The 12,046-nt window shown below is 36.5% G+C and overlaps 1 protein-coding gene across 4 annotated transcripts in view; it reads right to left on the reverse strand.

Annotated features, from left to right (window-relative positions):
* The window catches only part of LOC129274603 (solute carrier family 23 member 1-like), a 19,076-nt gene extending 11,169 nt beyond the window's left edge, over positions 1-7,907 (reverse strand). The window contains exons 1-3 of one of the 4 annotated variants that reach the window (XM_064108513.1): positions 7,806-7,907; positions 5,510-5,631; positions 1-199 (exon numbers count right to left, since the gene is read on the reverse strand). The exon at positions 1-199 is cut by the window's left edge and continues 65 nt beyond it. In XM_064108513.1, coding sequence (XP_063964583.1) covers positions 1-175 — 175 coding nt within the window. In that variant the 5' untranslated portion in view covers positions 176-199; positions 5,510-5,631; positions 7,806-7,907. Of the gene's footprint in view, positions 200-5,509; positions 5,632-6,994 lie in introns of all 4 variants that reach the window. The other 3 variants (XM_064108515.1, XM_064108516.1, XM_064108512.1) reach the window with 3 other exon arrangements.
* Positions 7,908-12,046: the final 4,139 nt, after the last annotated feature.

Below are 12,046 nucleotides of genomic sequence, written 5' to 3' on the forward strand. Positions count from 1 at the left end.
CCTTGAGTTTAGCGAGGATTTCATCCGCCTCTTTCCTTGCCGCATCCTCCGCATCGTCCTCCACCTCGTAACGAGCGGATGGCATCCTTCCGTTGGTAGCAGAGGAGGTCGGGGAGGAGACGGTTGATACGTGTATCCCGTCAACAGCGGGGTCGACTTCCTTACCGTTCTGCATGGCTTCGCGGCTGTGGGGGTGAGCCTGAAAATTCAGACGGAAAAGAATGGATTGTACATTGACATTAATTGCTTCAGGTGCTTTTAACTGTGACATGCTTCTGGGTGGTTGTCACGACTCAAATTTGGGATCTTTCGTTGTTCACGAGGCCGTGGACAACGGTTGTCTTCACCAAAATTATTTCCTGCTTAGCCTAATCTAATGAAGCTTTCTTTCAGTTTCATAACGAGTCCGAAGATGCATTTTCGACTTCTACTCGGTCAAAATGACTACCAGGGCGTTTTCTGAAGACTGAATTTGATATTTGTTTGTTTATATTGAAGATCAGACTAATTAGCGGAAAATCCGTGAATGTAAACATGACTTGGTCTTGTGGACCCTCCCCCATAAAATCAGTGATTTGACGATAAGGAATATTACGAGTACAGATGGGGGAGAGGAGTGGGGGTCGTCAATTCCACTCAATGATTAGAAGAAAAAAAGAGAGAACGATATCCTAAAGATTCTTACACTCTCAGAAAGGAAGAGCTACGAATAGCTAATAGTAAAGAGCGTGTATAGTGACTGCACCTCGGAGTGCTTATTTGTCTAGTTCAAATTTGAACGAGAAAAATCAGCACTCCGAGGTGCAGTCACTACACACGCTCTTTAAAGGGATGGTCCGGGCTGATGATGTCACATCCCCACTTTCCGTTTTCGTATGTTATTACATAAAATCATAATTTTTTCATTATTTCATACATGTGTGAATATAATATTTCCCTTATAATGAAATAAGTTGCAGCATGAATATCTAATGCACTAAATCATTTGTCAATCCAATTTTTCTAGTTCTTGGAGGAAAACATTTGAATAAACCTAATTTTATATAATAAAATACAAAAGAACAAGTGGGGATGTGACATCATCAGCCCACCTAATGAATATTCATGACGACTGTTTTCACAAAATATTGCTAAACTTTAAGATCCAATAACTTTGTTATTTGTTATCTGATTTTGATGAAATTTTTGGCATTTTGCTCAGTGAATTCTACTCTATTTATTAAGCTATAAATACTTTCAGCCCGGACCATCCCTTTAAGAGCTAAATTAGCTCTTCGTTTTTGAGAGTGTACAATGCTGCTCTCGAGCACTCCTTTAAGAATTTTGATTTGTGACACTTGATATTAATAATAATATCTGAGGCTCGTCCTTCCTCTGCAAATATGGAGATAGAGAGAGAGAGGGAGAGAGAGAGAGGCGGGGGTACTTCATGAAGTATTCATCATATTCGTGCTTATCAATAAAAATGGGCATGAATGTGTTCAAGTGCGAAGACTCGACAAATATTAAAATTTCTTCTTTTCACGTATGTCATTCACATCGCTTCAAGAGCAAATAAAGAGACAATGTTCTTCAACGACACAAAAAACAACATATTTTCAGACGCGAAATTTGATTACATAGCTTCAATTCTGATAATGGACATAAATTTGCAAATGAATACGACATACCACATTCTTAATCTGGGGCATGTCTGTTATTAATCCGAAAAGTATGACAGCTTTAAAGTGCCATCTAGACGAGATAGCGAAATATTCTTACCACTGGCGGATCCAGGGGGAGGGGGAGGGGGCACATCGGCCCGTCCCCCCCCCCCCCCCCCCATTTGAGAGGCATAATGACAATCTGCAATGTAAATATGCATGTCGTTCTAACACAAATGTGCCCCCCTTTGAAAGCGAGGACCTTTTCTTATTTCTTTTTTGTTTGCTTGTCAAATTTTCCTCGGGAAAATGTGCCATCCCTTTTGGGATGTTGTATACCTGTCCATGTCGTATTAATACTATTTAAATGTCATAAAACACTAGGCCTACAGTTTTGTAGACGTAGCGAGATACGAAATACAAGGCAACTCATAAAATTTAATTACGTCACGATGATTATCCCAGCATGTCGACATACTACTTTTTATACGTCGGCTTGACATGATAGCGTATACCTGACAATGTCGACACATAAATATTTATAACTTGGCAGGATATCTTAACTTATCATGCTAACAGGTTGACATAGACAGATGACTTATCTCGCCATGTCGTTAACTATTATGACCAACTTTAAAGCTTCAGAAGAAATGTACACTGATCTCAGGGGCGGATCCAGGAATTTTCCAAAGGGGGGGGGGCAAATTTTTCGAAGGAAAATTTTGAAAAGCCCCCCCAAAAAACCCACAAATTAAGGTTATTTCGTACGCGAAAATTTTGACAAGCAAGCAAAAAAAAAAAACAAAAAAAAAAAGGTTTTCAACCTTTCAAATTATATGAAATATATTTGGGCGGTTCACGCGGTTCAACAATTTGAATATAAATGTCCCATGCGCCCCCAACTTCAATATGTTTTGAATTCGAAAAGAAACACCCAATCTTATAAGATATATTTGGGGAGGTTCTCGCCGTTCCGGTACTTGAATACAAATGTCCCAATTCCCCCCCCCCCCCTCCTCAAAGAAAAAGAAATGACATTACGTTTTAAAGAAATTACACTTTTACCTGAAATATCATCTGATGAGGACATACTATATTATGTTCACAATCATTGTATACGTATAAAAGACACCTCACACTTTACGAATGGTCTTCGACCAGATTTTTGAATAAAACGTAATAAAATTTGATCTTATATTGAAACATAAAACGGCTTACTGTGTGCAGTTCTAAATCATCGTGCAAATACTTATGTTAAAATCTGTGACAATACTATCATCCTTATCATATAGAATAAAAGCGTATTGAATATCTTGTCGTAATGACGTCATATCAATCGTACGATTAGCTACGGTTTGAAATAAATTTGGTCTTTACTATAAGAAAAAAAACTTGCAATCATCCACAAATTTTACAATAATATTCTTACAGCCATGTAAGAATATGATTCCAATTTAATGTGATTCCATGATTCCAAGCTAATGTGAAACTAAAGTAAATAAACTTTTCATTTAATTTTTCAGAAAAAGAGCAAAACGTGATTTGTTCCAAAATCGGATCATGGACCAGTCGTAAGTTGTTTAACTTTGTGAGCAGCCGATTTGAAAAATTCTCAAACCAAGATGAAACATGTGTACAAGTGCATGTATTAGAACTAATAAACCCTGAAAACAACCACTATTGAGAATGAAAAGTTAAAACTACAAGGCAAACCCCGATTTTGTAAATAGGCGTCTTATAGACGCCTTAATAGTACACATAAGTGTATGGGATGAAATTAAGATGGTGTTTTCGGTCACTTTATATTTCAATTTTTGAAGCACTAAATAATTATTTTCGAACGCAATTTTTTCTGGGCTTCATTTTTGTAACATATCACAGACACAGGTGACAAGTGTGACCTTCTAGCTCAGATTTTTTAAAAGTCAAACCAATGTTAACCAATCACTTTAAACGGTGTCACCATTTATAATGGCAGGAGAATGCACTTCTAATTATTTTTCAAATAATGAACAAAATAGGGGATGGGGTGACAAATGAAGGAAGAAGAGTATAAAAAGGAGATGTCTAGCCCGTGTCATTCTATGATATCCTATAATCCAATCAACATAAATATGGCGTCACATTTAAGCCGTATTGTCCCCTCCCCAGCAATGGCAGCGCCCCGGTTTAACAATATCGGGTGACATGTGATAGAATTTTACATTGTTATTTTTTGTTTGTTCGATCCAGAGTACGACCCCTGCCACGGCACCAATGTCCTTGAGCAAGGCATTTAATCGACAGTGCTCTTTTATCCTGCGTTCAAATACGGTAAAAGGAAATGCTACATGCATTGTAACTATGACTAGAAATCTCGATTCAAAGAAAATAACTTTGAAACAGTTGTGTATCCCCAAAAATTAATTCAGCGTGCAAAATGGTATCAGATAAGTAAAGATAAAAGACACAACAAAGCATATGGCATTTTGTCATGACAAAGACAACAGTTCTTATTGGGCGTGAATTTTCTTTTGAGGGTATACCCACACAATAGGTTTAAAAGCTTATTACAATACTGCGTTCATGGTGCTAACTGCATGCATGATTCCATTTCCTGCTCATCATTTTTTATTTGATTGGATTGACCTTGAAAAAAAGAAAACCAGAGACAGTGGCTTACTGGTGCGAGCGACCGCCTCGATCCTATGATTTTGCAAGTATAATGGAAAAACGAAGAAATGATAGAAAAGAGGGTGAATAGGGAACTTGAGAAGAAGATGAACATGAGACCTCAGATTCAGAGTTTTTACTACCCATGAAGTAATAATTCAGTTTGTTTGCACAAAAAAATCCGTATCCATGTTACCAAATTATCTCTAAAATGCAATAGAGGGATTAGAGATAATTGTAAAATATGGCGTCCACCTTAAGCATGGTTAGGTGCCCCCCCAAAAAAAATCATTACGCCCACCCTGGATCCAACTTTTTTTCATGGGGGGGGGGGGAGGGGTGAACGGGGGAGGGGAGGGTATGAAGACGAAAATGGCTAAGCAGCAGAGGGAGCGAGGACCATAACATTCCGTTGTAAAAAAAATCTTGCTGAAATTGAATCGGTTTGTCCCTTTAAAAAGGGTAATAAACTTATTCAATGTTTAATGTAAAACTACGTTTCATCGGAAAAAAATTATTTTCGTGACAGATTTTAATACAAATTTCAGATCATATCATTGCCTACCCTTTCTCCTTCATTCTTTTTATTCTTTGGAATTTCACTCGGCCGTAAAGCACATATATATTCACTTTTTGTATAGATGTTATGTATGCCATACTTTATTTTGAAGTATACAGCACAGGAGAGAAAACTAACTAGCGGTAAACAGGCAAACAATCACGGCGAAGGGAACAAATTTGAGTATCTGCTCGCACTTTCAAGAAGATAAGAATAAAAATTACCACTGAATTCATTCGATCACGTTGTATTCACTGCAATTTAACATGTTTCCCAATATAAAAAGTTATCGTTACAATTTTCACGATTGATAATTTAATTGCTTCTGGAATCTTCGGTGAGTAAAACGTCCACTTGTGCGATGCGATTAAAAAAACATAAGCGATTTAGAGGTGGACTACATGTTCAAATCTTCACACTTGAAATTTCACTCGGAACTTAAAAAGTGAGTCAATACATTATATGATAAATTAGAATCAGTGTCCCGTTTCATAAAAACCTGTTATACGAACAGATGCACAGTTTCTATAACAAGTTTACTATCAACTAATCATATTGAATGATTTCAGTAGCTTTTAACTGTTATTGCAAATTTGTTATTATAACAGGTTTTATGAAACGGGCCTAAGAAGTCCGTCTTCCTCGTTCAACATACCACTGGTTCGCGAACTTCTAGTCAACCTTCTGTTCAGTGCTCAAAGGGCTCCAATTATATATGGCCTACGTTTAAGGATCAGCCTGACTTGAATATTGTGACTCGAATCCCCAAGAGCGCAGCTTAATACAAAAAACATAGGTAATGATCACTAACATAAATAAAAATTAAAATCACAACCGGAAAATAATACAAATGACTTCTGGAATCTCAAGCCGAACTCCTGCGAAAAATGGCACACCAAACAACAGTTCAAAGTGACGGCGGCACAGCGGGACTGAAATGTGTTCGCACCAAAGAAAAAGAGCGCCGCGTCGCGAAACTTTGCTTGGCACGTCAGGAGCCACTCAGGTATATCAACCATAGATTTATTGACTCACCCTAAGTTCATGGAAACACGGATGAAAATTGGTATCTCTTTCTACAAAAGATGGTCTCAATGGTAGCTATTGTTGCCGCCGCCTTGCTCATCATGACTGAACGTCAGGTTCACATGAGAATACATGTGATTTAAAGTTAAGATACTACTTCAGGCTCGATCTGTCCTTGCTTAACTGCTACTATTGGCGCTATGAGCCAACCCTTTGGAAGAAGTTCATGAGGGAGAGGGGGAAAAAATCAGAAAATGCGCGAGCGGGCGAGCAAAAAATAACCTTTTTAAATAGTAAATCTAATTTTGCAACAGATTTTTATCATAATATCCAGAACATCGTGTCATATTTTCCCCCTTTAAGTTTTCCTTATCGTGAAATTTCGCACGGTCGGTCGTAGATTATTTATTTATTTATTTATTCATTTTTATTTGGGGGGGGGGGCATTTCTCAAACCCCCATCTGTACGCCAGTGACTGGTATGGTGTTCCAGTAAGGAAAGAAAACTTGTCGGATGCACATTTCCGAAATTCCCAAACTTGCAGTTCGGTGGAGTGTAGAGTTTTTTTTTTTTTAATTCCGTAATTTTCATCGTGATACTAGATTGCTGTCAAGTCCGTCCAACATGTCCAAAGTAACAAGTTGATTAGAATAATGAGAGAAAAATTAGACAAGCATAACAATGAGGAAAAACATGAATATCAATGGTTGATTAGAAACGAAGTCAAGGATTCAGGGCCCTGGGAACCATTTTTGAAGAGGGGTGCCGGTTTGGAAAGATATAAAGTATTCGCTCCAAAACACCCACTTCCCATGGTCATGAAAGAAGTTAAGTTTACAAGGTATAAAGGGTGAAATTGGAATATAATGTTTAAACCAAAATTGAACAGCATCATCTGCTAATAAACCAGTGTATAAATGGGTTTTAAACGCTTTAAAAAGGAATAAAAGACTTCAGAACATTAACACTTTCTTACAACTGATGGCAATTGAAAAATTAAGCATGTTAAGGTAGTGCTGATTGATTATGTACCACTAATTATTGAGAAAAAAAAATGCTGTAAAGGGTTGACTGCCTCTTCATAACAAATGTTATCCTTCTTAATATTCTTACCTAAGGCTGCGTTTATGCGACCTCAAGCCAGAATCATGATTTGAATCATGATTTGAATCATGATTCAAAACACAAACATGAATCACAATATCACAGAATCAGCGTTTAGACGACCTTCATTCCGATGCTGTTTCTCCTCAGATTCGGGCCAATCCAGTGCGCATCACTAGCTAGTGCGCAGTTTGACAGAGGAAGTTTTTCGCACGTGTTTCGGCTCTCGAAAAATCTTTTGCTTCCAGAATTCAGTCTATACCTCATTTTGTTTACTTCTATCATATAGGGTCCATATGCTTCTATTCATCTTGTTAGTTTATCCAAAATGTTGTTCGGAAGTGAATTTCAGCGTAGATCCAATTTAATATTGATATTGTATACTCAACAACTGAGATCATTGTCTGTCCAGTTAATTCATTTACTAGAACTTGAAGTTGAAGACATGACCAAAAAATGAAAAGTAGTGGACGATGCGATGACCAACACAGAGCTTGAACATGACAAGAAATGCATGCGTATACATATTCGTGTACATACAGCGCCTTGAGCTTGGCAAGAGTCAAACCGAAAGTAGCCCGACACAACAGTGAGGTCATAGAATCATGATTGTAATCACGATATCGTTTATTCGAACATTTTCGTACGTGATTCTGCAGAAACGTCTTTCCAAACGCCCCTTTTTTCGTGTTTCATGTTTGTGATTCTAATCATGATTATATTCAATTTCGACTAAACGCAATCGTGATTCTGCAGAATCATGATTTGAATCATGATTCAGATCATGATTCTAGGGTAAAAAAGTGGCGGATAAACGCACCCTAAGTCAGTTCCGTCTATATTCAGGTTCCAAAGTCGGGGTTTGTAGCGAGGAAGATATTATACGAGCCTGTAGTCACCACGAATGACTCTTTTTTTGGGTATTGTTTGTTTGTTTTTCTACGAACTTTCATCGTATCATGTATACAAAGGGGTTCTCGAGATGCAAATCAATAATTTCAATGAATGCCTGTGCTCTTTACCTTTTGAATAGACCTACCCTTTTGTAGGAGCAAGTCATTTTATTCTGCTTTTGTAACCCTTCTGTGTACAAATGTTCAGATTAATGTGCTTGAAGACAAACAACTTTGGTCTAGTCATGTAACCGCCATTATTCAAGGAAGCCTGTGTAGTAACGAAAGATGACGAGTCTTTTTAAGTTAAGTGCAGTTAGTTTCCTAGAAGCACATCATACGCCATAGTAAGAATTCAGAGAAAAGTAGTATTATCATAATTATTGAATTACAATTGAAAGATATAATTCTGAGATGGGAAATATGTAAAACGTAAATCATAATCTGATGTTGTAGCTTGCAAGTATTTTCTTACAATTAAAAAAAAGGGAGATAAATATCATATCATGACTGCATATGAAAAGGGATTCTTGAACAAGTCAAAAATCCCTTTAATTTTCATTCGATACTCATTGATCAAATAGGAAAATATGCAAAATACATGTAAGTATGCATCCAATATATGTTATGTGTATATATATATTGGATGCATACTTACATGTATTTTGCATATTTTCCTATTTGATCAATGAGTATCGAATTGAAATTATAAAAGTAACTATATCTATTATATACTTTGTTACGTATATGTCTATATTTAAATTTGTTCATAGTACTAACTTATTTTACCTTGTTATTGATGATTTGTTTGAAATGCAAACTTTTGCACTTTGGCTTTCGCCGCAAAGACAGTATTTTTTATAAACCATTTTAAATTGAATTGAATAGCAGTAATTGCAATACGTAAAATATTAATCTAAGATCTATTACTTGGAATGTGTCTATATATTCACCAAAAACAAAAAGTCTTTAATCTTTAATTTTCAATGATTAAGTGTTGTTTGTTCCCCCTTTTAATTAAAGATCTACTATATATATATGTTAAGGGGGCCTTCCATTCTCATTTTTTGGGAAAGATATCCATAATTGTATTTTAAACGACTTCCATTTTGCTTTTCAGAGAGAGAGAACAAAATCTTATTTCAAGTGTCGCCATGTAAACCGACGCGCTCCAAGAGTCTTTGGCCCGTATTCTGAAGTCGGGTTTAACTTAAACTCAGGTTTAAAGTTGTGGTTTAAGTATGGATAGCCAATTGTTACATAAATCACTAACGGTAGATATATCATATTTCAGCTCATTTGGCTCTCAAATCGTTCATGATTGTCTAGGAAGTATAAATAGATTGTTGTCTTCACCATCGATGAATCAGAAAAGAGCACAGTAAACATAAGAAACGTTCAACTTAATAAAAAAAAATGATACTTTTGGCTTCCCATACTTAAACCACAACTTTAAACCTGAGTCTAAGTTAAACCTGACTTCAGAATACGGGCCTTTCTGTTTCTGTGAAAATAGCTCATCTTCGAGATACAATCCCGTGTGAACACGACTACCGCACCTCATGCGAACCAAATCGGGGACAGGTAACCCATTCACACGATGAAATGTTATTGTGTTTGATTTTTCTATCGCCTATCTCTTCATGCTCTTTGTCATTATTTAACGAGTGGAAATCGATATGGGTGCAGAAAGTCAAACGTTAAGTGTGATTATTTCCATTCTGTTTACGAAAGAAGTGTGTTACGCCCACATCAAGTTTGTAACGAAGAATAGGCCAATATTTATTCGGTGTTCTTTCCAAATAATATGAATTGCACTTTCAATTTATTTTCATAGGGTCATCCCTTCGTGGTCATCGGAGGCGAAACGAAGCATGAGTAGAAAACGAACTTCGGTATAACAATGACAATGGGATCTATATGCGTGTATATTTACCCCTGAGAGCGATAATTTCTTATTTCGATATTCCATTTTATTTGGAGAAAAATTGGCATGGTTTGATATCATAATATGATCTATGATTTTTAATTCTCACAAATATACCTACAGCCTCTATGTAAATGGTGACTCTAGTTCAAAACGCCTTTATCTGTTCCGATCAATAACAAGTATTATTCAATTTCAAAGTTCTTTAATCGTCGCGATTTATAGGCCTTTACACACTTAAACAAAAATTTGCACCCTTTTTATGAAACAATTGCACCAGTAACCTTTGGGATGTAATCTTGCACCATAAGTGAAAAAAGGTGCAAAAATGCACCTCTTCATTATAATTTGCACCAAATAAATGCTCGTTTGCACCCTTTAAGGTGCAACTTTCCACCTTTTAATGTGCAAAATACTTGACTTAAAAATGTGCTAATTTGCACCATTTGGACCGTGGTTCATCCCTGCAAACTTTATGGTGCTTAACGTATAGCGAACTGCCTCCTTAAAGGTGCACAGATGAGCATAAGTGCACTCATTAGCTTGGGTGCTGCTATTGCACTACCACACGGTTCAAACTTGAACCCCTATTTCTTTAATAGTGTGTATATACTTTCATTATGCTTTCACTGACATTACATTTTCTCGAACTTGTAAAGATTTGTTAACACATCCACCAAATGCTGGCAAAAAACACAACAAAGTTGTATTTAAATTGTTCTGAGTGAGGTATGTGATTGGCTGCAAAACATATTTGTCATCTTTTTAGAATTTAATTCATAATCCACATTAGGGAATGCCTTGTTGTTACTTTCTATAATGTTTTTCGTTGTTGTTCTTTTCCTTAATAAAGCTCCGTAATATACTATAGAAATATTCTAGACAAAATTAAAGAATAAAAATCTTTTATTTCTTTTGTGAATGAGAATAGTCGAGTTATTTAACAATGTTTCGTATTCATCATGGTCATGGTAGTTGAATTTAAACAATGATGTACAAATACAACGAACAGTCAGAATGGCATATTTCGGGCTAAAAGGAAATTCAATTTGTTCAACTGACATAGTGTATTTTACAATACAAATGGTCACATTCATCAAAACTCTGTTTCTTTATAAGGTAAATTTGCGTTTTTGCAAATTGATAGAAATTCCATGGGCATGAAAAGTGATATGTAATCTCTGGATGAAAAAGAATTACGTTATGGTTTATTGAGTCGGAGGCTGATTATTAGATTTTGATTTGAATAACGCACGATAATCATTTTGTGGGGGTGTGAATGTATTTCCTGCTCATAATTCTTCATCCTCTCCCCTCCCCCCTTATAATTAATTCGCTCTTTTCCCCTCCTCCCTATCCCCCTCCTTCTTATTCTCCTGCTCCTCCTTCCTTTTCCCCCTTCATTTTCTTTCCCCTTGTCTTCTTCTGCTCCTTCTCCTGAAAATGATTTGGCTCCCAAGGAAGATTTCTGCATAAATTTGAATCACTTGGTAAACGGGCATACCTTATCTAACAGCTTGTTCGCAGCTCCACAGACAAACCAACAAGCACATGAAGAACTTGTGCAAAAGTCTTGCAGTTTATTCATGACTAAGATCATTGAAGATGTTAACGAATGCTTCGTTGCTCGGCTCCATGGAAAGAAACATCTATCATTTGAATTTAGTATACAGACTTGAATTGCTTTAGAGTGGCCTCGTTCCTTCTCAAGTGTTTACATGAGGGAATCTAAAAGAGATTCAAATTACTAGTACAAAGTGCAAATAGTTTTTAAGAGTACTCTTTGTCAGAGGCCTTAAAAAGAATAAAAAGAAATCAGGTACTGTACTCGACAATTGTCCCTTTCTTCAATTGGGTTTAATCAGAACTCTAAGAACATAAGAATACTGTAGCTCACATTATGTACAGAGCAGTATAAACTATGCGTTAGCGGTGTTTACGCGAACGCCCCCCAGAAAACTTTTGGACCTGGAAACTGCCCTTTTTTAATGCACGTTATCACAGCGGAGTTATACAATTGCCCCACACCTGTGTACAAATTCATTTATTAGAAATCCCTTCATGATTTTTAGAAAAGTGGCACAGGGGGTCACTGCTATTGTTCCCATGCAATACCGGTCTGTTTGTCGGTCATCTCATTGTAAATATTTAGGTCAAAATACAAAATTAGTTTCATTTCTTTCTTTTGTGAAAGGGAGGGTCATGTTCCAGATTCTATTGACCAATCATTGTTTTTTCTGT

The sequence above is a fragment of the Lytechinus pictus genome, chromosome 13 (assembly GCF_037042905.1).
Source record: "Lytechinus pictus isolate F3 Inbred chromosome 13, Lp3.0, whole genome shotgun sequence".
Classification (NCBI taxonomy): Eukaryota; Metazoa; Echinodermata; class Echinoidea; order Temnopleuroida; family Toxopneustidae; genus Lytechinus; species Lytechinus pictus.